General features: G+C 41.3%; 2 protein-coding genes across 20 annotated transcripts in view; one reads left to right on the plus strand and one right to left on the minus strand.

Moving 5' to 3' along the window:
- DEPDC5 (DEP domain containing 5, GATOR1 subcomplex subunit) overlaps nt 1-5657 on the minus strand; it is a 41132-nt gene extending 35475 nt beyond the window's left edge. For 16 of the 17 annotated variants that reach the window (XR_005603191.1, XM_039561292.1, XM_039561290.1 and 13 more), the window contains exons 1-9: nt 5309-5555; nt 4603-4717; nt 3797-3884; nt 3081-3127; nt 2669-2754; nt 1782-1865; nt 1067-1116; nt 499-568; nt 95-173 (exon numbers count right to left, since the gene is read on the minus strand). Coding sequence is in view for 16 of the 17 variants with exons in the window: in XM_039561292.1 (XP_039417226.1) it covers nt 95-173; nt 499-568; nt 1067-1116; nt 1782-1865; nt 2669-2754; nt 3081-3127; nt 3797-3884; nt 4603-4660 (562 nt within the window). In the remaining variant the exon portion in view is untranslated. The other variant, XM_039561283.1, reaches the window with a different exon arrangement.
- A 151-nt stretch (nt 5658-5808) lies between these two features.
- On the plus strand, nt 5809-25715 carry PRR14L (proline rich 14 like). Of its 3 annotated transcripts, XM_039560929.1 has the most exons (10): nt 5809-5878; nt 7236-7731; nt 8839-8920; nt 10158-10223; nt 11103-16494; nt 19460-19528; nt 20285-20459; nt 20733-20839; nt 21792-21863; nt 22488-25715. In XM_039560929.1, exons 2-10 carry the CDS (start codon nt 7279-7281, stop codon nt 22762-22764), a joined length of 6693 nt encoding a protein of 2230 aa, XP_039416863.1. In that variant the 5' UTR covers nt 5809-5878; nt 7236-7278; the 3' UTR covers nt 22765-25715. The 3 variants fall into 3 exon arrangements, with proteins under 3 accessions (XP_039416863.1, XP_039416861.1, XP_039416862.1); XM_039560927.1 differs by having other exon boundaries at nt 10158-16494; XM_039560928.1 differs by lacking the exon at nt 5809-5878 and adding an exon at nt 5985-6156 and having other exon boundaries at nt 10158-16494.
- Nucleotides 25716-26545: the final 830 nt, after the last annotated feature.

The raw sequence follows: 26545 nt of genomic DNA on the forward strand, positions 1-26545 counted from the left end.
TGGCGGAAATAAACAGCAGTGGCAGTTTCCTAGTAGGGGCAGAAAGGACAGCTGCTACCATCCACATGCACAGGCAGGTTCATTACCTACGTACCATAAATATCAAAATCCCACATTTCACAGCTCATCTGGATAAAAATATAAACCATGGCAGAAGTGGAGCGGAAGACCACCTGCAAAGGAATGAAAGACCTTGTTTAAAACAAAGTACATTCATTAAAAGGCCCAAATGAAGAGGTTAACTACACAGCAAGTTATACAACTGTGGCCCTTGCATCACAGGGAATTTCCCCTCTAACAAGTCATTTCTAGTGCTGCCAGCACAGCAGAGCTGAAGTTTAATAATGATTCATTGTCCTGAACTTACTGCCATTCTTCACCTTACAACACAGCCAATTCCAACGATCCATACAAATCTGCAGGCAAGATAGAATTACAAAAAGCCTTGCAAGCAAAGGAAGGGAAAAACTGCTTTCTCCCTGTTTCCTGAACTCTTACCCGGGTGTCCTCACTGATGTATCCACAAGTGACTTTCTCACTCTTTACCCACAGTTCACCTGCCTGGGCCCTGGAAGGAAAGAAGTGCAGAATATTTGAATATGAAGATTACACAATCAGTATTTGAGCAAATAAGAAATGTACCAAAATCTGCACTCAAGGATGACTTATTTGGTTAAAACCTGATCTTTAACCCAAAAGATGTCAAACAGCCATTTCCCTCTGCATCTGCACATCTCCTTGTCCCTGTCTCACCCCAACAGCAACTGAATTAGCCCACTCTGAACTACTAATACAGCTTGGGAAGGGGGGAAGTAGTCAGAAAGATAAAAAGAAAATTATTTGGCCTTAATCAGAGGCCACGAGTGTAGCTGGCTGCCCTACTATTAGTTTCTTTCACCCCAAATCAGATAGAAGCCTTTCCCCACCCCATGGTGCAGAGGTCTGTAGATGAGTAAGAGAACAATGAAACATGAAGGATTTTTCAGAGAAGAGTCTCCAGTTGGGTACTTAGAACTCATGAAGCTAAAGCAATAACTAACAGTAAGCCCACAGAGGAGGCACTGACCTGATACCTGCAAACTCGACTTTTTGGGTGACATATGCACACGTGCTGACCTAGGAAAGAAGAGTTACATTTGTTAGAAGAAGAGCAGGATGAGAATGAGTAGAACAATGTACAAAAAAACCCACTTGCACTCAAACACATGATTTTTACAACAGAAGTCACAAAATCCATTCAGTGCAGTTACTAATAATAGCTCAGCCTACAGAACCTCTGTAGTAGACAACAGAAAATCACTTTTAACACATATAAACTCTAATTTGCCTAATTCACTGCACTTAGAGGAGCCAAAGACTGCACTTCAGACATGCAGGCAGAAAATATTCTAATAGCTGCTTATTAAGTGGTACTCTCAGGGAGGGGATACTTCAGCATACTTCTACTTGAAAAACATTTGGATTCAATTCCTTCCAAATGTAGAAAATTATCAAAATTCAGAACATAAGCAAAAAAACTTTCAACAGCATTTTCAATGCCCAAGGCAGTCATCAACATTATAGCAGTGGAGTAGGAAATGATGGGATTTGTTCTTCTACAACACATTTATATCCATTTTGCCAACTCTGATGTGCCACTCACAGCACAAGATCCTCAGGAGCTGCTGACACTGTCTTTGTCTTCGATTTTCTACATTTTGTAAAGCACTTATTTTCTTTCACAGCAAGCAAAATAAAAGGTACATCACCTGCACCCTGCACAAGGGCAGCAGAGGCCTTACCAAACTCTTCTTCAGTCGCCACATATCCCCACGCCCAATATACTGATCTTTAAATGTCAGCTCCACCAAGTCCAAGGTCACCTCCTGGGAAATGGATGAAAAACAGTGCTTAGATTTTACTGGTTGTTTTTAAGTAGGGCCCACCAATCTGTTCATTTAATAACCAAATGTTACAAGAAGTGCCATTCAAAAGCAAGTCAATATCTCTAAAATTGCAAGATAAAAGGGAAGCCCATACAAATCAATACCAAAGTTGTGCACGTATCTCAACTACTTTGAGCTGCAAAACATTGCACAGTGTGACCAGAAAAAGCCCAAGGACTAAATCTCTGCTACGAGTCTCAGTGCAGATTGGAAGCTCAAATAAAACAAATTACTGCAATTCATGACATTAAGGAAGCCTCATTTCCTTTTTGTATTGTATTTTTGTATTGTGCAGAATATAAGTTCTGACCGCAGCTCTTTTAATAGTTGGGACGTTTACAAGAAATGCCTCTCTGTAAGAGGCTCTGTGGTATCAAATAATGCAAACCCAGGCCATGGCTCTTCTTTTGACTAGGACACTTTCTGTTTCTCTTTACTCTGCCTGATTCTCATGAATTTCTGAAATTTAAAGATATGTGAAATGTCTGCATTTCTACCAAGCTCTGTTGAAGCTGGATCATAGAGTTCAAAAAGAGAACAGAGATAATAGGGAGAGAAGAGACATATAACAAACCAGGAAATAATTCAAAAGTCTAAAGCTCATTTTCTTAGGGAAGAAGACTAAGTATCTTTCAATAAAAAAATGCCTTTTTTTCCCCCAGACTACTGTAGATGGAAAGTCCCAGGACTCCGATTTGAGTCAAGTGATTAAATGGATGGAAAAAAGCAGCAAACCCACACACCTTTGGGTCAACAACATTGACATGGACATCCTGGTACGGCCGCAGGCGGAACACTTGCGCAACTGTCTGATCCACACTTATCGTTTCTGCCACAAGAATGAAAAAGGACAGCAGAGAAGTTAGTGTCCCCAAAAGGTTTCAAGGGCTTTACAGGTACAAAACCAACACAGTGAGACTGACATGAAACACAAATTTTGGGCTAAAAAGCCAAGTTTGTTTAAACCATACCTCACATTACTCCAACAAAAGCAGATTTAGAACTAACTGCTCATTTTCTGTTAAAATTCTAATCCTTCCCTTGCTAAACAGACAAAGCATTGATTTTCTTACGAAATTAAAATACATCAGTCACAGGTACAGCCCAGTCATGTAACGCTTCCTATGATTTTACTGTGCATAAGTCTAGTTTTACCTTTCTGCAAATCTTCCTTAAGTGATTTCACTTGTAGAAGCAGGGGACTAGCATAGAGAAGAGAAAAAAGGTAGACAAGTTGAGATACCACCAACAGTCTCTCTGGTAAATCGTACACTCAAAACTATTTAGTAACATGGACCATAGGTTAAGCTAAAGAGAAACATTAATATTTTCTAGAAAGCTTCATACACCATCCTTTCCACCTGTCACTCCGTTTTGTTCCTTACACTCTTTATAAGGTACTCTTGAGATAAAGATGATACTACAAATGGGGAATTAGGTCACACGAGAACTTCTCAGAGCCTCACAAGTGCTCTGCTGCTTTTCAGATACAGGCTGCAGGATGAACAGGTTCATACAACAAGGCCACAAAATTTTAATTTTGCCTAGGATACACTGTAGGATAGAAGAATAATCCTTAGGTAACAGCAGATGTAGGAAGAGGATACAGACATTGCAGATTCTAGATTCATGTGCTACTTGGCCTATGGAAGATCAGCAAACTAACACCAAACACAAAGAATTCCACAAATTTTAAGGAAGCACTCTTGCTAAAGTTAACCTCTTTACTTCTCTTTATGCAGAAAAAAATCATGGCAGCATCCTGAAGCAAAGTTATATCAGCCCTAAGAGCCTCTCACTCTAGAAACCACTACACACGAACAGATCCTTTCAGTGCTCCAACCTGACTGATATCAGCAAAGAGAATTCACCTGTATTCATCATTGGGATGTGCAATTTCCACAACATCTCCCAGCTTGATTTGAAGAAATACTTTAGGATTCACCACCAATTCATCATCTACAAGACATAAATGAATGAAGGCAGTGAACAGATACATACTAAACACAGACAGCTGCATGTTTGCATACAATAGCTCAGTATGCATAAATACACCAAACCAAGATGAACACATCAGCAAAATGCTTTCCATTCACCACATGACAGGATCCCTACCCAGCCAATTTAGATCAGCCACTCTTGCAGGCACAAACAATTCAAATAACAGAACTTTCACAAAAGAAGTGTTCAGCAAAAGACTGTGTCTTATTTAGGAAACCAGAATCAACTTCTGTACTTTTCATACAATGAACACCAGCAGGAAAGTAGACAGCCATAGAATCTCGACAAGGTTTATCAACATGCTCCCAGAAGTAGGGAGCAGTCAAATCAATGGCACTGTTATTAGTGCTCAGAAACACATCTACGTGCAGTCATAAGTCACTGACATATATGTCACTCATTAGGGTGACTGAAACACCAGATTAAGTGTTGCAACAAAAGAGGAGGAAGTAAAAATAAAGCAATTTTTTTTTAGATGCAATGTTGCTCTCTTCCAATAAATGTTCATTTATTTTCCTGTAATCTGCTATTAGAAAGAGCTTTCCAAACTCTGGCTAGCAATACTGCTTGTTATATCAAAGTTCCATGTTCACTCTTTTGTTAAAATGATCGATAGAACAATCTCTTTCAAATAAGTGAGTGCTGGTCTCATTGTTACAAACTAGGAGATACTGACCACTGCCTCCAAACCCCTTCTTATGTATGACGAGCTTGTACACCTTGTTAGTTCTCATCTTGAGGTCCAGTTCTCAGCCACTTCGAGCCAAGACGGTTGAAGGCATCTTACATATCTAACACAGAAATGAAAGCAAACACAGATCTCTTGTCAATACAAAACGATTCTCTACGTTCTGCGCGTGAGTACAGCACGTTATCCCAGCCGATTTCACTGCAGCGCGGCAGAGCTCCGCCCAGCAGAGGGGAGTGCGGGGCAGCTATAGGTACAGGCACAAGGAAAGAGGAACCTAGAAGTGTGCTTTTCAAATAGATTAAAGGGTTGAGCTTGCCGATGTGCTTGGCAGAAAGTCAATTACCAAGCTACAGAGTCGTGGTGGGAAAAAAATCCGTACATCCAAAATTTGTTAAAATAAATTCTATAACTTGGAACTGATGCGAGTCTGGAAAGAAGCGCCGCTTGGTACTGCGAGCCGGCAGAGCCGCATCGGGAACGCCACAAGGAGCAGGGCCGGAGCGGAGAGCAAACAAACCCGAGCAGTTACAGTCCCGCTCCCGTGCCTACAGTCATTAACCCGCTATAGAACCGCGGCGTTCATTCGGCTGCCCGCTTATAAAAGAAAGAGAAGCCCGGCGAGATACCAGAGTTCCTGCCCGGAGCAGCGGCGAGGGGCGATCTGGCACAGGGGGCCCACCAAGGTCCTTACCCTCACGGGGGGCAGTAGCGCACAGCGAGCAGCGCGGCGGCTCACAACAGAGCCCCGGGGAAGGACGCCGGGGGGAACGGCGCAGTCCGGGCGCGGAGGGAGCTCGGACGTCTTAACGCTTCGTGCCGCTCACAGCCGCCGCGGGCCGAAGCAGCCCCAGAGCAGCGCGGCCGGGGCCAGCCGTGCCGTGGCAGAGCAGGGCAGAGCGCAGCCCCGCCCCTGCCCGCGGAGCGTCCGAGCGCGGAACCCTCACCTGCCGGTGCGCGTCCCAGCGGTCCCGCGGGTAGCGCGCAGCACTTCCGCGTCCGGGGCCGCGCACCACGTGACACCCGCGCCACCACCGTGGGAAGGAGCGGGCCGGGACACGCCCATCGCAGGGGCGGGGCTGAGGGACACCGGGGCCGGTGAAGGGGCGTGGCCATGTGGGGGTGGAGCGGGCGGGGCCGCAGGCGGGGCCAGAGCAACGGCTGTGGGGGCCGTGCGTGCGGCAGCCCCGGATACGGAAGTGATGCGCGCGGAGCGGGGCGGGGCGGGCGCGCAGCAGCGGGGCTGGCGGCTGCAGCCGCTCAGGTAACGGCACCAGGCGCGGCGCGGGGCGGGGCGGGGCGGGGCGCGGCGCGGCGCGGCGCGTCCTGTCCTGTCCCGTCCCGTCCCGTCCTGTCCCGGCGGGGGCCCGCTTCTTCCGCCCGCCGCCGCCGGCTGGTCGTTGGACCGGGCACCGAGTGTCCGGCGAGGGCCCTGCCCAGCCCGGGTGCGGCGGGGTGGGGGATTTGCGGGGCCGAGCCTGCGCCCTGCCGGCACCGGGGAAGACACCGGCGGTTGTATAATTACCGAGAGCGGCGGCCTCGGTAAGCTCTGCCGCAGGGCGGGTGCGGACCCTCGGGGGCGGCCGGTGCCGCCGAGAAGGAGCGGGGCTCGGGCCCGAGTCCTTCGGCGCTGCTGCGGCGCTTGGAACAAAGGGTTGCCCCCGGTTGTCCCGCGGCTGGGCTCGGGCAGCCATTGCTGGGAGGGTGGTGGTCTCCCGGGGACGAGGGACCTCGCGTGGACCCAGGAGGCTGGCGCGAGTTTCACCTGTTTCTGTACAGGCTCCTCTTGCTTAAGGAGCAGAGATCAACGCTCGGCTGATCAGCCCGTGTTTTGGTAAACTGAGTAACTGGTGCTCCTCTAAAGGCCTGGCTTAGCCCGTTCCTGTCCGTGAGCCTTCAGGAGCGATTTGACGGCGGCGTTTTCACGTCGGGGTTTTCCCGATGCCGGCAAGAGCGGTGTCAGGTCAGCCGGAACTCCTCTCCTGTGCTCACAAAGCAGCTGCCGCGCACCGGGGTGTTCGGTTCTGGGCTGAAGAGGATCCGGGGACCGCGGCTGTGTCCTGGCAGACGGCATCCTCTGTACAGCGTGTCAGGTGCTCACATGAGAGGCACAGTCTGCTGGCTGCTGGCTTAGAAAGTGTTCATTTGAGGCACAGAATGTAAAGAAAAGTTGGAGCTTTTTTCCAAGGACTGGAAACTCATGAAAATCCCAGGAAATCAAACGATGCTTTAGTTTTAGTAAAGGAGTAGGACGTCTAATACAAGCCCCAGTGATTTTCTTTAGAACGTCTTCTCAGGTTTTTCAGAAGATGTGGTTAAATCTGCAGGGAGATGTTTGAATGTGAAAATGAGGCCTGGGAATATCTATTTGTCTCTATTGTCTTCTTTCATTCATGAAGCATTTCCTTAGGTACTGAAATGTTTGTCAGCTCCTTTCTTAAAGACATATTTGGAAGTATCTTTCTTAAACATATATACTTGAATCTTGAGGAATCAAGCTTTTCCTTTTCATTTAGTCCAGGAGTTGGACTTCAGTGATCCTTGCTTGAGAGTCCCTTCCAGCTCAAGATTTTCTATGATTAATCCTATGTACATTGATTTAACATCGCTCTTATTTTTAGGATAAACTGAAAAGCTCAGGACAGCTGATCTTCAAGAGCCCTGATGCTCTCATCTGGGGTGGATTCTCTCCTTGATTCTTCTGTGTCTGCTGTAATAGAGGAGTTGTACACTGGACTGCCGGAGAGCATCTCCACGGAACTCATGGCAGTACCGGCGCCCGGCCTTGGATTAGATGCACAGTCTGATGGGCCAGTACCTGTGCTAGCACACAGGGATGGGCCATGGACTTCTGCAGTAGGAAACTTTTGCCAGAAGACAGAGGATTTGGGTGATATGCTCGAGGTGATTTCTCACAGGCCAGCAGAATCCTTTCCTGAAGAATTACTACAGGCTGGAGACCTTGAAGAGGATGAAAAAAACAGAAAAAGACACTTTAGGAAACTAGACTATTCTAGTGATGGGTACCAGAAAGAAGATGAAGACGCACAAGGTGCTGAGGACCGTCATGCTGCTGAATGTTGTCCTTTAACTCTGGGGGAAAATTGGTCAGAACAAGTAAGTGAATGCAGAAATGAATCGCTGTGTAATAATTTGAATTTAGGGTTAGAGTCACTAGGCAGTGGGTTTGGCTATGGGTTTCCTGGTTCTTTTTTGTGTTTTGTAGTACAGAATCATAGAATGGTTTGGTTGGAAGAGGACCTTGAAGATCATCTTGTTCCAACCCCCATGCCCATGCCATTCTACTAGACCAGGTGGCTCAGAGCCCCGTCCAGCCTGGCACTGGACATGTTCAGGGTGTGTGTGTGTGTGTCAGTATCTGGATTATCATGAGTCCAGTGAAAAATTAGACTGTAGTTCAGTAGACCAGGAGCATTTTAAAATATCAAGGTTTTCACTTTCTTAAATACTGTTGGAATGGTGTAAGGCAGATATGTAACAGAACAAGATGCACAGGTGAGTGTTTTACCTTAATTATTACATGTTGCATAATGCTAAAATAATGTGTGTTTAAATACAGATTTTGCTATCTCTTTGATTTATCTGAAAGTTTGTGAAATTAAAATTATTAAATTCTTCATAGTTATTCAGTTTTCCAAGATGAATTTTAACATATTTCTAAATGCAGGTAGTTTGGTTGTGGGATCATGGTTTGGTGTTTTTGCTGGCAGACCTAGATCATCTGTTCCTGGGTTTGTGGTTTTGAGGTTTTGAGCTCAGGCAAGGAGTAGAAGAAGACAAGTTCTAATAGAGACAGAAAATGCACACATCTTCCCAGAAGTCTAGTGGTAGTGGTTTGGGGGTGTGGGCTAGACTTGGAGACTGGATTACTCTTTTCATTCCAATTTTCAACAATTTGCATTTTAAGCTATGTACTTTTATTTTTTTTTAATTTTTATTTTTAAATTTTATTTTACTTTCATTTTAGCTACCACATCACAAGACTTCACTGCTGCTAAATACAGATGTTTTGGGGATACATCCTTAGTGCTTGTGTGAAGCACTTGCAATGCAAGGCTGCCTCTGGCCAAGGCTAATATGTCTGGAGATTTCTTAGTGAATTTCTTATTCTGAAGTAACTCAGCTGAGCAGATGCCAGTCCCTGTGACATGTCACACTTCAGAATATCCAACCATTTCCACTGATATTTCTGTCTTGTTTCAGGAGAGCCCTCACTTAAACCAGCAAGAGACAAAGTCTTTGAGAACCTGTTGCACTGAAATTGCAGGATCTCTGAGGAACACAGGTAGTTATTTTAGCTGTACATCACTATTCAGCCCCTGCTTATCTCCCAGTTATTTATTGTTGATTTAAAATGGGTAAGTGATTGTGGGATGGCTCCTTTATTTTTTTTTATGGTAGAAACTATTACTTTGTGTAGCTATAACAATATCAAAACTTAATGCTTTACTTTCTCCTGGCAGTATATGTACTTGCCTGAAGACCTTTTCTGTAGAAGATGTGTTTTAGTTATTTGTTTCAAATACTTATTTACTCCAAAGCAGAAGAGGTTGTTAATAGCAGATGTTTTGCATTTCCTTTTGTTTCAAAGATGGAGTGTATGAGAGCAGTAATAGCATACATATAGAAAAGTATTACGCATTCATTTTTGAGCGTTCTAAAAAATAAAATTAAAAGTGCAGAATCCAAAGAAAGAGGACAGCTAAACTAATTATTAATTTCATTATGATCCTTCATAATCTTCTAGCTTCAAGTACTTTCGTCACTTTGCCTGCATCTAGTAATTATTTTCTTTCTCCCTCCCTGCTATTTTTACCTAAACTGTATTTGGCTGACAAATGCCATCTGGTCTTGGTGCTTACTAGAAAATAGGGAAAAGATCTGCAGAAGTCTTGAGTAAATATGTTCCATGTAAAGTTTGGAGTATGAAGATATTCTACAGTAACTGTAATTTTTTTCATTAGCACCTTCTTTGTGATTTTACAGAAAAAGTTTATAAATAATCCTAATTGCTTGGGCAGATGAGATATGTCTTGTTTTCCTATGGATGAGTTTGTGACAGACATGTCTTAAAGGAAGAAGAAATGGAAATGGCCACTCAATGTACAGCCATATTTCTAGGCTGGAGCAGATCAAGTCCCAAACTATGCTGAGTTTTGATATTACAAATAATTATTATTATGTTGGCCATGGCTTCCTATGTGTTAAGTTACAGGACCTGCATTCACCTAGCTTGATATTAGAGGAATCTGAAATATACAGGACTTGGAATGCCTGCTGCTCATGGGACTGTCTGTATTGAAAAGGACTGTTTGTTGCCTTAGCTTTGTGGTGAAGTAGTTTGTTTTTCCCTCTATAAAGATTTGTAGTAAAATTGTTAGCATCAGTTCTCACTTCTAAGAACGTTTAGGTAACCAGTGCTGGAAGGAGTGTTGTGTACACCACCAAAAGGTACTTAGTAAGCTGAATGCCTTCTAAATTTAGCATATGGTTCTGATTTGCTTTATTTTTTCCTTACGCAGAAGAAAACCAAACAAATGTTCAGGTGACAGCTGAAACTCTGATAAAGCTCACTGAAGAAGTGCAAGGTATGAAGGCTGATGGGACTAGGATATTTAGTAAAGCAGGATACAGGAATGACAGAGTGAGTAAAGGTCTTCCACCTGAGAGCAATCAATGCCCAGATGTACACACAGTCATGGCCAGAGCTGGGGCTTCAGAAACCAGCATCTTAGATTTTTTAGAGCCTTTAAAAGTCACAGACATTGGAGCAGCTGTAGGTCATCCACAAGAAACAAGTGACTATAGTGGGTCAAAATCCCATACTGCCGTGCCATTGAGAACAGGGGGGAATGGTGTATCTCTTCTGGAGATTAGAGAAGAAAAGTTACCCAGACGAAATCCTCTTAATGAATTCAGTACGTCATTTGCTAATTTCCAGACTTGTCAGCAGGATGAAGAAAACAAAGCTTATGACTTCTTTAAGGGTCCTGTACCTAAACAAAATGAACCTCATGGGTTGTTCTCAGTAGAAAGCTGTGGAACACCCTCCGCACAAAGTTCCGAAGTGTTATGTCCAGTTCTGAAAAGCACCTGTTATCTGGATTTTGGAAATATGCCACTAGAAAGCAGTTCTGCAGTTCATGGAATTATCAATGAAAACCCCCAGAAGTACCTTCCCCAAGACATCGAACATCACGCTCTTTATGATCATGGAACTGGGTTTGTAGAAAACCAAACCTCCACATCTGTACCAGTAGAGCAGATCTCAGTAGTAAGGAACGAAGGATTATCTAGTGCAAAAAATGATCCTAGGGAATTAAGTGCCACTATAGGAAAATCATACTGCTCTGAATCTGAAGAGGCTGCTAAAGTCTGGAGAAAAATTGTTGTGGGAGATAACACTGAAATTTGTAGCTGGCCTGAAGCTCAAGAGGTTGCTAATTCTGAGCACTTTCATTCTTCAGTTTTTAGTTCTATTGCTTCATCTCCTGAGGAGTTCTCAAAAGAAAAATTGAAAATATTCTCATCAGAAGGTGATAAGTTGAAAAAGGACCAGTGGCAATTCTCTGTCAGTGACCCGTGCAAGGATGATACACAAGAAAATCGTTTGTGGGTGGAAACAAGTAACGTTGCTTGCCATGAAACTGGGCAGAGAGACATATGTTTTTGTAGTACTGCCAGTAAAATTCCTCCTCTCAGTAACCACAGCTGTCTTGATCTTAGTACCAAGCTAGAAAAAGACTCACCCAAGGCACAACTGCTTGGAAAGGAATCTGAGAGCAATACAACATCAGAAGAGTTGTCTGGTGGTTCAGTTGGAGCTGCAGAAGCTGATAGTAGTGACAGCTTATCCACTGGGAACAAAACAGATTTGTTTTATACGCTAAATAAAACTCTACCTCCCGTTTTACAAAAATCAAGAGAAGCTCATTATAATGAGTGTCTTCCTTGTATTACTAATGAAGTTTCATGCAGGGACAAGGCTTGGGATAATCTATCTGGAAAAGAATCACTTGGTGCTTCTGGAACAACAGCAGAACAAGTTGCTGACGTTTTGCTTCATAAAGACAAATTCAAGTGTTCAGTAAGTTCCAGGACTTTTGATAACCCTAATACGGCAAGCAGAGTATCCCAAATGAACATAAAATCTTCTGCAGGAAATACGGACAGAATGGTCACTGGTTTAGAAAATGAACATTGTCACACATGGAATTTTAATAATCAGAGTATAAAAAACCAGTGTACAGCTGCCAATGCTTCCTGTATTTTATCAGGGAGTACACATGTGGATGAAGTTTTCCTGAACAGTCATTCTTTTGGCGTTGAAGTTGATAAGATTGAAGAAAATTATAATTTGGAAGGAGAGTCTTCATCAGGATATAACAGTAAAGAGGCAATCATCCTTCCAGATGCACACGCCCCTTTGGCATGTGGATCTCTTCTTTGTGAAAATGAGCGGGGCAACAGAGGTATAGCTCTTCATGGGATAAATGACATTCCCACAGGAAAAACCATGTTTTGCTTAGCATATACTGCAGAGAAGTCTACTGCTACCTTGGCAAGAGATGAGATTTCAAATAAGAATATGGAAGTTGTGGAACAATTTGATCTTTGTAAAGTAACAGGCAGTGAAATTGTTTGTGACAGAGATGAGGCAAAAGAACAGATTGGCACATGTGCTTCCCAGACAGATGAATTTGATAAAACAAGAACTGTGGATTCCCCAAATGCCCCTGAAGGCAATTGGAAAAATAAGACTAGTGAACTATTAGTCAGATATTTGAACAAAAACACCTGTGCTCATAATTTTGGATGTTACAACTCTCTGTTAGGCCCATGGAAGAGAGAACTCGACACATGTGAGCAGGAAGAAATGCCATTGCTCACATCTGATCTCTCTGGGTGTAGCGCTTCAACCTGTGATCCATGCCCAACACTTGACAACGTGAACATTCCAACACAACATGCTGGCCAAACAGAAAGGACTCTTTGTCCAATGGGATATCAGTTTCATCCATGTCAGAGTGAATTTGATGGCCAAGTGCTGGGCAGTGAGCGACATTTAGAAAGTTTAACCAACCAAACAAACACTGGCTTACAAACCATGGGTGGTTCTGTGGAAAGAAACGAAACTGGTCATAATCACAGTGAAGAGATTCTGCTAAAAACGGGTGGTGACCTGCCTCTGTTAGACCATATATATGCAAGAGAAGCCAGGTTTGAAGGAGCTCTACAAGAGAGTGTAATGGGTTTGGACTGTTTAATTGGTGTGAAAAATGAAGATTCTTCAGGATTCCTGGGCTCCATCAGTGGTCTAACTGGAGAGAAGACGATCAGACTACAAGAACATGAGAACAGATGTGAAAGAAACAATAAAGGAACTCTTGAAGAAAACTTTTCTGATGACAAACCATATTGCTCACAGCATGCTTGTTTTATCAAATGTGCAAAAGAGAAAACAGAGCTGGTGTTTGCAGGAAACAAAACGCAGCAATCTTTGCCAAAGATGAAGTGGTTGGTGGAGAACCAGGAAAATACAATTAGTGCCCAATTTTTGCCCATTTCATCAATTCATGAGAGTCTTTCATACAAGCCGGAAAATAGGAATGTGCTTTCAGATACGGAAAACAGAGAAAGTCTGAGTATAAATCCTACCGTAAATAACTCTTGCCCACAGTTAACTTTTGAGCCTGGTAAAGAAACTGATGGTCAAAGGGGCATTAGTCCATGTCATTTTGGAAAGTTTGACATCCAAGAATCTTCTCTTGAGACTCAGGTGGATTCAGAAACTGTGTCAGCTCTGCACTCTCACATCTCTCTGCCTGAGAAAGAAAAGCTGTGTATGTCACCTGAGAGTGTCCAAAGAGATAATTGTGATTCATATTCAGCTGAAGCTTTTAGCCAAGATACTTCAGTGACAAAAATTCTTTCTGTAACAATTTCCGTTAAGAAAAAATCCAGCAATTTTGAGGTTCCATCTTCAGGGAATGAATTGGCAGCTGGCTCTCTGAATGGTGCCAAAAGCTCAAGAGTTTGTGCCCACAGCAAAGAAAGTCTGAAAGGTGAGGGGCTTCGCACGCCACCTGTGAAAGACATGGACGTGAGCTCACCAAAAAGTCCTTCCGGTGAAGAGAAGTTTAAGAACACAGATAAGCCAGAAAATAAAAATGTGCTTTCAGATACAGAAAACAGAGAAAGTCTGAGTATAAATCCTATCTTAAATAACTCTTGCCCACAGTTAACTTTTGAGCCTGGTAAAGAAACTGATGGTCAAAGGGGTATTCGTGCATCCCATTCTGAAAAGTTTGACATCCAAGAAACTTTTAATAAGACTCAGGTGGATTCAGAAACAATGCCAGCTCTGCACTCTCACATCTCTCTGCCTGAGAAAGAAAAACTGTGTATGTCACCTGAGAATACACAAAGAGATATTTCATCTTCTGACAAAAAATTTAGCAAAGATACTTCAATGACAAAAATTCTTTCTGTAACAATTTCCGTTAAGAGAAAATCCAGCAATTTTGAGGTTCCATCTTCAGGGAATGAATCGGCAGCTGGCTCTCTGAATGGTGCCAAAAGCTCGAGAGTTTGTGCCCACAGCAAAGAAAGTCTGAAAGGTGAGAGGCTTTGCACACCACCTCTGAAAGACCTGGACATGAGCTTGCCAAAAAGTCCTTCCGGTGAAGAGAAGTTTAAGAATGCCTGTGTAGAAGAGAAGATAGGAAAAGAGGTAGCCCCTAGAAGAAGGTTGCCCAAAGATTGTCCATGGGCCTTGTGGGAAGATTATAAAGAGTCAGGTAGCAAAATAGTCCCCCTCAGGACTGAGAATTATGGAAAGGTTTTGGAAGAAATCCCAAGATCCAAACTGAATAATCTTTCAAAAGAAAGAAAAAAGAATACAAACCTCCCAAACCTAGCAGGTACCAGTGTACTTTCAGAAACTGTGCGTGATTGTCAGGCTGAAGCTGTATCTGACACAGAGGCTGCCCCAGAACTGCAGGATGATACAATGCCCACATTTTCTCCACCTCTGAGCACGCTATCAGACAGTTGCAAAGAACTGTCCCCAAACTGTGTGGTTTGCAGTGAAGCGTGTGTGCCTTACAAATTAAATGCACCAAGCAAAGATAATGTAAGGGAAGTAACAGAAGGTCAGGACAAAGTACCAACTCATGCAGTTTGCAAGGAAATTGAGGCTCTAGGTTCAGAGAGACTTGATCAAATAGAGAAATGCCAAGTACTTAAACAGAAGAAGTATGGAAAGATGGAAGTACATCAGTTGGACGAGGCACAACAAGAACAGAAGTTAGAACATCAGGAGAAAGCAAAAATCATACTGCAACCAAGTATGTTGCACAGTTCTGAACTCTTAGGCAGCTCTTCAGCTGAGTTGATGACATCTACAAATACAAAGTTTGGAGGCTCTTCAGAGGAGATTTTTGCTGTCAGAGGCAGTGAAAGTAAACTATGTAGCACTTTACAAGAAGTTAAAAGGCCAAAGATTACCACAGATTTTATTAGTTCACAGTTTTTGAAGACTCAGGATTCAGAAATGGAAAATCTGAACCTTAATTTAGGGTATGATGGGATCCCTGGTGCCTTTGGAACTACAAATAAACAAAGAGGAACTACAAATAAACTAAGAGGACCTCTTCCATTAAAAATACAACCTGGAAGGACATGCAAAAAAGTTCCCACATTATATCAGCTAAAAACTGTAAGAAAAATCAAAAAAATTAGAAGTTCGCCTTTCTCTGAGATTCCCCTGGGAATATTCCCTAAACAAGAAAACACACTTCTGGAATCTTTGTACTTTCCATGTAAGCCACCAACAGTGGAAAAGGAAACAGCCATGAGATTTGCGCATATGCCAAGGCAGAGGGCCAAGACATGCAGTTTGTTGAACAGCTTGAAATTTAGAAAACGTACCAAAGAACCAGCATTGTTGAGCAAGTTGTCTGTAATGGCCAGCAAGCTCCTGGCCCCTGCCAAAAGCAGCCGTAACTTAGAACCTCTGCCATATTCTTCTGAAATTCTTCCAGTGGGTGACAGGTACAGCCAATGTAGATCTAAAAATCTCTTGGAAGCCTTTTCTTGCATTGACAGGAACATACACTCACGCTGGGCTGACAGCTGGCGCACCAAGATGTTCAGCTTTCAGCCTTTGGCACTTTATCCTGTAGAAACTACCAAAATAGTTTCTTCAGACTTAAGCCACAAGCCTCCAACCTCTTTCTTGGACACCTCAGTTTTCCCAATTTCTTTTCACATAAAATTGGACTCCAGTCCTGTGACAGACCTCAGACGGATTACATCCCAGCACTCTGTACATCACAGACCAGTTTTCAGAGAAAGGCCAGCACCAGCTTCAAAGTGGACTTTGTCTTTTCTCCTGTCTCAGAGCTGTTCAGATTCAGCAGCTTTCAAGGAAGATTCCAGTGTGAATAATGAGCTTCATTCCTCTCACTCCACAACAACCCCAAGGACTGTTGCTGTTCATCCTGACCCTGGAAGAAACACTGTAGTTGGAAGAGGAGGAGGTTGTTCTATGCTTGGCCTTCACACAGTGTTAGCACTTTCTTCCCCTGGATGTTACAGGATTTGGACAAGAAAAAGAAACTTAACCAGTCATATTCCCACCATCCAGAGACTATTTATATCCCAGTTCACACAGGGTTTGAAAAGGGACAGGTATCCAAGGTGTGTATCTGATGACCTCGTCTCCTCATTGCCATACTCATTGGGCAGGGTATTATCCATATGGAGTCAGCATGGTCCTTCTGCCCATCCTTCCGAAATCACTCCTCTCCATTCCAATCACTGCAAGTGGCAGCCAAGTGTGGGCATCGAGAACAGGTAAAACCAATCATCTTATTTCTGAGATTAAATATGTACAGGGTATATACTTGCTCCTTTTTGGGAGGGAGAGGGTAATTGCAGCTTGCATTGGAGGGTCAGTTTCCCCTGTTCCAGATCTACACATTCTGCTCCAGGAATGACTCAACGTGGAAGATCCTTTCTTACAGAGCACTCTGTTAGCTGAATTTAAATATATTTGCCTTCACTTCTTTAATACTGTCCTGTTTTGGCAGAATGGCTAACCCTATTTTCTTCTCCCTTGCAAAATATACACACCATGCATCAGAGTATATAATGCAAAAGGTGAGCTACTTCATTAGGTCTATTCAGAGTGACTGCAGAGGAACTGGATTTCTGAGGTAGGAAAGTTTTTTTCAGAGGTCTGAGCCATAAATACCCCTTGGAACCACTGTAAAATGCTCAATATCAGGTTAGGAAAAATTGTAAAGGGTGGGGGGGTGTCATTCAGTTACATTTTAAGTTGTATTCCATGACCATTCTATGCTAATTGAAACTTCTTTATGCATGCTATTGCTTTTCATATGTGATGTTGGCACAAGCAAACATAGCTCCAGTTAACATTGGTAATGAATTTTTCTTTGTGTGTCAATCTTGTTATGAGTGGGAAGATCACTGAAATCTACTCTGCATATTTAATTTTACTTTGCTATGAGCATTTAAGATCATTTTACTAATAAAAAGAATGAAAGAAGTTCCTAGCTCTGTTACAGGATTTTTGCATGCCCTTGAGCAAAGATTTTGCCCTTTATCCCTCCGTAACATAGGGCAGTTCAGTCCCTGATTTCATCACCTTGTGATTCCTGGACAGAGAGCTCATGAGCACTACAGCAAAGTTTATTTGATTGTTTTGATTAATGTGGCAGTCTGTAGAGAACTGTTTCATTTAGCCTTATGTCACAGACAGACATAAGTGTAACCAAAAATCTTGCCAGATAACTAATGCTGCACTTTGCTTTATATAAATGGATAACATACCTAAAAGTTTATCACTTGTTAGTATAAATTCTAATGTCTGCCAAAGGTGTGAGTGAGCTTATGAAAGCACTGCTCCATTCTGGAGTTATCTGCACTAAAAGAATTAAGTTGAATAATGGCATAGAGACAACTTGCAGCATATTCTGTGGGACTTGCTTCCATTTTCATTCCATACTCTGGAGTGATCATAGCAGTAAAGTACAGTTTGAGCACTAAACTTAAAAGTAATACATCGTTCAAAACAAACATCTTTTTAAAACTTAATTGTGTGTATGAGGTGAATTTAGTGTTTTGTGGTGCTGAGGCATGCTATCCATAAACTGGGAGATCAGAGCTTTTGGGTTTTCCCACATCCTTAAGTCTGCAGGCTCCTCAGCAGCTTGGGACAGCATATCCACTTAGCTAATGTGTAAGAGGATTTCATTCCTGATGTAAAGGGTAATTGGAAAACTGCATGCTTTGCTATGAGTGATCTTTTCCCCAAAGGTTTTCAAACCTTTTCACTTCAAGTGAAAAATAACCCAGAGTTAAAATACTCTAAAACTCAGTTTGTTTTTTTTCTCTAAAATACGTTACAACTATGTGTATGAGGCAGATATAAATCTGTCCCAGTCAGATGTTTGTTATGTAAATATAAGAGCTATGTTTGGTGCAGTATAAAAGCATTTTCAGCTCCCATTATGACAGAAATCTTTGCCTGTTTTAAGATAATTAAAAATCAGAAAAATCAAAAAGTTCCCTGCAGGCCATTTTCATCTGGAAAAGATTTGTTCTCTTTAAATTATTTCATTTGCAATTAATGTTTCTAATAACCAGGAGAACAAGGAACTAAAGCAGTTGCCGTATCTAAAAACAAGCTTCTGTCATTTCCACTGCCAAAAACAAAAGCATTCTTTCAGTGAAGTCTTTTTTCTAATTAATGCTTATTTGAATTAAAAATTTCTGAAGTGATTTTCTTCTGTCCTTGTAATTTTGTATTATTATTGCATAAGACAATAAGCTCTGTCTGTAGCACAGAGGGCTCTGCTTCACTATTGATACAGGTTCCAGTAACACTGGAATAGTGAGTGGAATGTTGAAACAAAATGTTACAGTTCTGACATAAGTGATAAACACCAGAAATGGGTGTTTCTGACCTCCTTATGTATAGTTGGACTTCCCTGTGCTTCCAGCATGGCTGGTTTTCATTTCCTTTGTAGAATTCCGGTCTGGCTGTAACATCTTTGCTTTAGAACATTGAAGTGCATTTCGTTGTTGGTTTGAGACAACAGCAAATACAAGATTTACTGTTGAATATAATAAAAGCTGTCCCAAGTGATTTCCTGCTGTTGATATGGGCACAAAAGTAAAGCTTAATATCAAAGGACTTAGAGCTGCTGTGCTGACTTTTATGCCACAGAATTAGGGTAATTACCAACCCTTATGGAAGGGCCTTTGGTTATTCCAGTCGATTAAGAGTATTCCTGGCTGTGGGAGTTAGAGACAACAGGGAGTTAATTTCATGGAAGTACTTCCTTTCTCCTGTTACTGTTGCCATAATGCACTTTTTTCTTTAGTAACAAAATCCTTCAAGGTTTTTAGTTACTTTAATTTTAAAAACTGGGGGTTTTGAATAAGGAATATAGATTTTCATAGAAAGAATTACAATTTTCAGACTTTAATAATTATGTAGAAATAATTACAACTTTCAATATTGCTGTCTCGCTCTCTTTCTGTACCTTTATTTCCTTTCTCATTACTACCATTTTTAAATGAAAGGAGGACAGTTTCTCTAACAATGAAATTTAGTGGCCTAAATGGCAGATGTGGCTTTCTTTTGTATCATTTTAGTCTTCCATTCTCATTCTTGATATGAGCATCTTGTCTTACAGTCCAGTTTATACTAGTAATTTTTTCCCTCATCTTTTTATAGTGTAGACCTAATTTCTCTCTTTTGTTTTGTTTTTGCATTCCTCTTTTGACCCAGCTATGCAATGTTACCACACTTACCTGTACAGAGTATGGGAGCACTACAGACTGCAGGCCATGTGATACGGTGAGTCTCTGGGATGTTGAGATTTATTCTGAGTAGTGGGTTCATAAGCTTTCTCAGAAAGCCATTGCTTATGTTATTTTGGCTTTCAGCTTTTGGCAGTTTACTCCCAGAACAGCTTTCTGATTAAGAAGTGGGTGAGGTAAGCTGACTGGGCGGTGTAATGGAGAAGAGTGGAGGAGCAATTACGCAAAGACCACACAGATCATTGCACGGAACAGTTCTGTTACTTTCAACCATGTTGTGCCACTTCTATAGTTTCACATAGTCATTTCATAAGAAGTTCGATTCTTTACTTGGATATAAGTCCTTTCTGCCTGAGCAACTGGACAATAGGTGCAGAAACTTCCTTCTATTTTTTTCAAGTGTAGGGATGGCAGGTATCAAAGCTATATTTTATCTGTAAACAAAAAGTATGATTAATAGTTGTGTCCAAGAAATTTGCTGGCAGAAAAGGAAGATTAATCCCTTTCTATCAGTAGTTGATAAATAGAGCTGTATACTGTTTAGCTGTATGAAAAGGAAAAGAGTGCGTTAAAATGACACGTTCAAATACTCTGGCAGTTCAGTTAGTGTCAGTATCAATGTGGGCTGCAGCGGTTTTTGGCTGTCTGTGTGTTCTCTTGGGCAATTTCTGTGAACTGTGTTGGCTTTTTGTGCCCATATTGCCATTTAGGAACATCTCCTGAGAGCATGGAATGCTGTTGCATTATCAGTTGGGTATTAATCTATACATGTTCCCTTCTTCCTCTGTTACAGTCTGGAAACTTCATTCCCTCTTCCGTTACCAAAGCCTCATGCACTTCCAGAGTCATTGCCATCTCCCCCCAGGCTTTTAGCATCTGACCTCCAGATCCAGATCCATGCCCTTGATGAAGCAGATGCTTCTGTTCCAGCCTGTCTGAGATCCCAAGATGACACAGAACTGAAAAAAGTGAGTTCATTTTATATTTTAGATCTCTCAGAAGCTGAAGCTGCTGCTGCTGGATATTATCCAGTAACTGTTAAAGATGAGAGAATACAGGCTGCAGGTCCTAATCTGTGCTGCTGCTTGTTTTGATTCAAGCAGAAAGAAGGTGGCAAACCAGAGAGGAATGTTTATTCTATAGATAATGTATATTCAGAATAAAAGGGAATTCTGTTGACTAGTGTGGTTTTAATTTCCTTCATTTTAACTTTTCGTTTCCTTCTTTCTTTCTTTCTTAAGACTGAGCCAGAAAAGAGGCCAAAGAAAGTCTCACAGATCCGAATCAGGAAAACTGTTCCTAAGCCAGATCCTAACCTTACTCCAATGGGACTACCCAAACCAAAAAGGTGAGCAGTATCTCTGAAATGGACTCATAGCATATGAGTATAATCATTTCAATAAATGCTTCTCTTACCACCACTATTTTATACAGCCCCAGCTGAGTGACATCTGATGTTTACTTCCTTTATAAGAAATTATTGACACAGCTATATTCAACTGGATCAAAACTGCTGACTGGAGTTTAGGCAAAATGTGAACAAGGAAGCTGCAATGGAATCATTTTTCTAAAGAAGAAAGGAGTTTTTATTGATTTACATAAAGTGAAAATCAGTCAACCTGCAGTGCACAGTGAGATGACGTGATCTATTAAGAAGTTCTGTTGATGCAAATTATGGTGGAGTTCTTCACAGTTCTTTCTTTGTTTGGGGTATATGATCTTAAGGAAGCATTAATTCAGTGAAAGTGTGGGGAATCACAGTGCCAGATGTTGATAAAGTCTTCCAGTCAGTCATCTAGTGTGACTTCTAGTCATACTGGTCATATTAGTCATACCTCATCTAGTGTGACTTCTGTCTTTAACACAAGTACCACCTTTGACAAAGGAATGCATTTCTTCAGAGATCAGCTTGGTAACTGTCAATAACTAAAATCAGTCTCAAGAGATGAAGTATTAATCTGTTAAACTGTAAGACTTTTTCTTAGCTTTCACAAAAAAGTGAAGGGGATTTCCCCTTCTTTTGAGCATCATTATTTCAAAGCATCATAGAATGCTAGAAGGAATATTGACCTCTGCAAAAAGGGCAAGTCTTGATGCCGACCTTATAAAAATACTGTATGAAATTATGTACTTAATGAGCTCATTTTTCATTCCTCCTTGTCACCAATTAGTTAAAGCATAATTAGTTAGCATTTAGGCATAGAACGCAAACAGTACTCGTTTCTCATAAATCTGCTTGCTGTGAAGAGAGGTTGTTTTGAAATTCTTCATTCTTGATTGATTTGTTGTTACTTTTTCAGGCTTAAGAAGAAAGAATTTAGTTTAGAAGAAATTTACACAAACAAGAACTATAAGTCTCCTCCTCCTGCCAGGTTGGTTCTGCTTCCTAATAAGAAAACTTAAGATAAATGTAAATTAATTAGGGGGGGACAGAGAGGAGATGAAAGGTGTATGAAAGATAAGAGGGAGATATATTCTAGTTTAAACTGCTAGAGAAAGTTAATTTGAAAATAGTATCTTTTACTATTTGGATGGGAAAAAGTAAAATAGAATATGACCTAAGAATTTGCAGCTGGTTAAGTATGGATTTGTATATTTTTTCATCTGTTCATTCATTCCAGTCTCCATCAAAGCACAGTACTTATTTTTCAAAATTCAAAGGGAATTACACGTTCCTTAAAATACTAACAATAACTGCCTCTCATCAAATGTTCAAACCTATTTATTCTGTAAGATCAAGAATCTGTAATTGTGCTTTTGAACTGAAATACAAAGAGGTTCTACCCAAATGTCTGTGCAGCAATAACAACTCAGCTGGCAGTAACGTGCATTATAGGAGGTGTAAGCTGTAGATAACATTACAAGAGGTGTGGAGGGGCTGTAAAAATGTAAAAATTAGAAGTGTGTTTACTTGGGTTATGAAATCCCTCAGTCTCCCTGTCAGTGTAAGGTAGCTGCTGCTAAAGTATTCATGAGTTCTGTTCTTGCTTTACCAGGAGCTTGGAAACAATCTTTGAGGAGCCCAAGGAGAAAAATGGACACTTGATCTCTGTCAGCCAGCAAAAGAGAAAGCGGATTCTAGAGTTTCAGGACTTTACTCTTCCCCGGAAAAGGAAGACACGAGGCAAAATCAAAGCAGTGGGTAGCTTCACCCGAGCAAAAAGAGCTGCACTGCAGAGTGCAGAGTTAGATGTTCTTCTGAGTCAGAAGCTAATGGACCTTGAAGCCTTTTTTGCAAAGGAGGTTGAGCAGGAGCAGGCCTCCAGCATCTGAGGGAGCCACTTAGCTGGAAATGGTCCCGTCAGTTTCTTCAGTATTTTCCTCTTGGGAGAAATCTACTGACTTCTTCATACATTACTCTACCACTCTGTTCTAACATCTGATAATCAGTTTTGGCTGTGACCCTCTCTAAGGTGCTATTTTATTTTATTTTTTTAAATGCTGTTGGAGGGATTCTTTTAAGTCCCTGTTTGAGTGTAACACAGCCACATGAAACTTACCCTTCCTTTCTCAACCTCTGGAAATTACTGCTTATATTTAATTAATTATGTTTAAATACCTTTGGGAGTAGAGTAGGAGTGGAAAGGAGGAAGTAGTGCACCTTCAGTGATGCTAGAACTCTGTACTCCAGATCATTTGCACATTTGAGTCTGATGTTGTTACTGTAATGGCTGTTTTTAACAAGCTGACAAAATATACCGTGTTTGATGAAGAAAAATTCTAGCAAACACATTCTTGATATACCACTAACCTTTTGATAATTAAAAGCAGATGTCTAGGTTTGTCTTCAATTGTTTCTTCCTTGTTAACTTAAAAGGTTCCTTCTAAGTTTCTTTGCCCTTCCTGGCTCTAGGCAGCAGAAGTCCCACATAACTAGACTTCAAATAACTTGCACTTTGTATATGTTTCTTTTAACATGATTCAACTCAAAAAAGGTAATGTTTTAAGGAAAAATGGTGCCCAGTACTATTTTTTCCCAAATAGCAGATTTTTTTACTTACTTGGCTGATGCCAACCTCTTCTCTAGAGGAAAAGATAATTGGTCCATGAGGATGTTAAGCTGCAGGATACATAAGGAGAGATTTTTATTTAACTGAGCTGAGCTGCTGCATGCCAAGAACACCAGCAAAATCTTTGAGACTTGTTCTAAAGTTATTTTAATTCCATTTATACTCACTTGATTTTAATGTCAAAAAGAAAGGGTTTCTTACCATTTTAGATTTACAATTCCTGTAGCTCATAATTAGATATTCACTGTACAGCACTGTTGTACATAATAGCCAGTGTTGTACAAAGAGCCTCTGAGTATGTGGACATTATTTTCGTTATGTAAGGCCATATGTAATTATCTGATGCAGCACTGGGCAATTTCTCAGCTCTACCTTTGGAAGGAAGAGAGCTCCCTTCTGGCATAACTTCTGTTAAACTTAACTTGAAGCATAATTCCAATGCTAGCTGCAGTTCAGGTAATTTCTGTCCCTTAGTGCCTAGAGAAGTTATTCAGGCAAAGCTGTCGTTGCTGGGATGCTCAAATTTAATCAGTCTGTTCTTTCTTTCAGTTGTCACTTGAACTTGCACTTTCTTATTTACCTACCCATATAATAGAGTTTCTATTTACCTTCAAATTGAACAAATATCTAGTGGGTGGGTATTCTTTATAAAGTCCCAATAAATGCAGGACTGCAAATACCATCAATATCTTCTGTTGCTCTACCACTTCTGTAACTGACCAAACAGAAAACTAAAAGTTAACAAGCAATCTGTTGAATTTCAGAGCTTTGAAAGTAGAGAAATGGAAGAAGATTCTTACATTGTGTGCCTGAGTCTTGAAAGAAATCTAATCTGGGGGTTTTTTGCTCCCAGCTTATGTGCTGGGATTTGTAAAAATTTACATTCTTGTTTTGAAGGCTAATTATCTTTAATCAGGAAGACTGAAGAAAAGAGGAGTGCACACTTACAGGAGTAGTAGTGTTTGGAGTTTGAGGGTGAAATAACAAGGCAAACTTTGAACATATTGACACAGTATTTTTCTGGTCAACCTGTTGGGCTGTTGCAGAACATTCTAATTGATCCTCTTTATTTTTGTAAAAAGAAATCCCTAAAAAACAAAGGTCAGCAGCCTCCTAAAAAGTGTTCAAAAGTTTCCCTATACTGGCTTATTAGCCCAATTATTGACTAGCTGGAAGCGGTAGCAAGAGTGAGAGATATATTTTTATGAATTTATGCTATAGAATGGGATTATTACAGAGCATTCATTCACCTTCTCTTAATATGGGAGGCTTCCAGTGCTGTGACACAATTAAGGTGTAACCTTACTGGGGCTTTCAAGGAAATAAAGATTGGGGCAGGAGGGAAGAGACTTGGGCCCAGGAAAAGTTCAGACCTCTAATGTGCTTCAAAACATGGAATGTGTTGAGTCTTTTCCTTTGGGTTATGTTGGGGTTCATTTGTTTTGTTTAGGGTGGGTTTGGGTTTTTTTTCCTTCCCTGCTCTCTTGTTTCTGATTGCATTGAAATAACATTTCTTGACTTTTTTTTCTACAAGCTACAGCGGAGAGAGCAGAGCAAAGAAAATACTCAATTCCCTTTGGTTTACAGTCATTGGAGGAGGTACAAAATGATGTTGCAGTTGTCTAGCTTCTCCCAGACCTCGGTTTGTGGAAACCCAAATACACAGCATTATTCTCTTTTGGTTTAGTGTTTGTATGATGATGTAAGCTAGTGGAGACCAAGCATCTCTTCCCCGCTCTGGCATACAGGTGTCAGTCCTGCTTGTGCACTTTTTTGTTTTTTCCTTTCTCACCTCTGTTCCTGTTTACAGCACTCATAGAACAGCCATGTTCCTTGTGGCTACTGCTTGTACACTGGGAGTGATGACTGTGCAAAAGCTGGGCATTTGCCATTCTGAGCTGCTTCTGTCACAAATAATTGAAAGAAAAATGTGTAGAGGATTAATCTTTTGGGGTCTTACATACATCCCTAGCAGGATATGTACACTTGCATTTTCATTAAGGGAACCCACTCCAGTGAGGATGTTTTTGTATCACCATGGAAAGACATGGTACATCACAGACTGATGACTAGAACAGCTTGAGAAGGATTGCAAAGCTTTTGCCATGTCCTGTCTCTTAGTAGTAAGTTATGCAGAGCCAGACAGCTCTATGCTAAATTTGCTGATCGTCAGAGATAAAAAGATCACTTCCAAAAAAAAAAAAAAAAAAAAAAGGAAGAAAACAATCGTTACTTTCATCATGCTATGACTGGAGCAGCTAAGGCTCCTTAATGTATGGTACAGCATTTGCCTGGCTGGCTTGTGTCTGCATACATTTGAGTTCTGGTGCTTGCTGGATATGATTTCCTGCAAGCAGTTCTCATTCATTGTATTTTATTTCAGGTGGGCCTTTGGTATATTATGTTCCAGGTGCTTTTCTAGAATATGGATGGTAATTGTGGATTAAAAGTCTGTATGATGCTATCAAATTAACAAATAGCTCAATGAGAATTTGTACACTTGTGCCATTAGCCTCCATCATGCTCTTGGCATTCTATTTCTGTTCAATATTGTGTGAATCTAAAATTTTACTGTTTCTTTTGTGTGTGTTTTTAATTTATGGAAATAAATTTTTCTGAGAACCTTTCAGTTTTTTAAGGCCTTTAGGCTGGTGTAGGTAAATATGCATGATAGTATGTCTTACATGCAGAGGGGAAAGGTCAAATCTCCGAAGAGATCAGCACTGCTAAGTAACAGGGTATGCTGTTACTGAGGCACAGAGCAGCAGTTCTGGTGTTCCTTCATCCCAGCCTGGGAGATTTGAAGCATGATCTCAGCTACTATTCATAGCATTGAGGCAGCATCCATCTCTTCAGATAGCAGAGTAATAGGAGCCAGAGAGCACAGATAGTTCCTGCTCAGCTCAGACCTGAGATTCAGGGCTAAGGCTGGCCAGTGGTTCATGTGCCACAGGCTGTGCAAGGCAGCACACTGATGTTTGTGAGTCAAAGCTGGAGCAGGGGATCAGCAACAAGGCCTAGTAAGCATTTGTAATGTCTGTGTC

This window comes from Corvus cornix, chromosome 15 (assembly GCF_000738735.6).
Source record: "Corvus cornix cornix isolate S_Up_H32 chromosome 15, ASM73873v5, whole genome shotgun sequence".
Classification (NCBI taxonomy): domain Eukaryota; kingdom Metazoa; phylum Chordata; class Aves; order Passeriformes; family Corvidae; genus Corvus; species Corvus cornix.

Coding starts and splice junctions, on each gene's coding strand:
- PRR14L (XM_039560927.1), top strand. CDS start 7,279: ATGCTCTCATCTGGGGTGGATTCTCTCCTTGATTCTTCTGTGTCTGCT. Junction 19,529..20,284: donor ACTGCAGGCCATGTGATACG/GTGAGTCTCTGG, acceptor CCTCTGTTACAG/TCTGGAAACTTCATTCCCTC. Junction 20,460..20,732: donor ATGACACAGAACTGAAAAAA/GTGAGTTCATTT, acceptor TTCTTTCTTAAG/ACTGAGCCAGAAAAGAGGCC.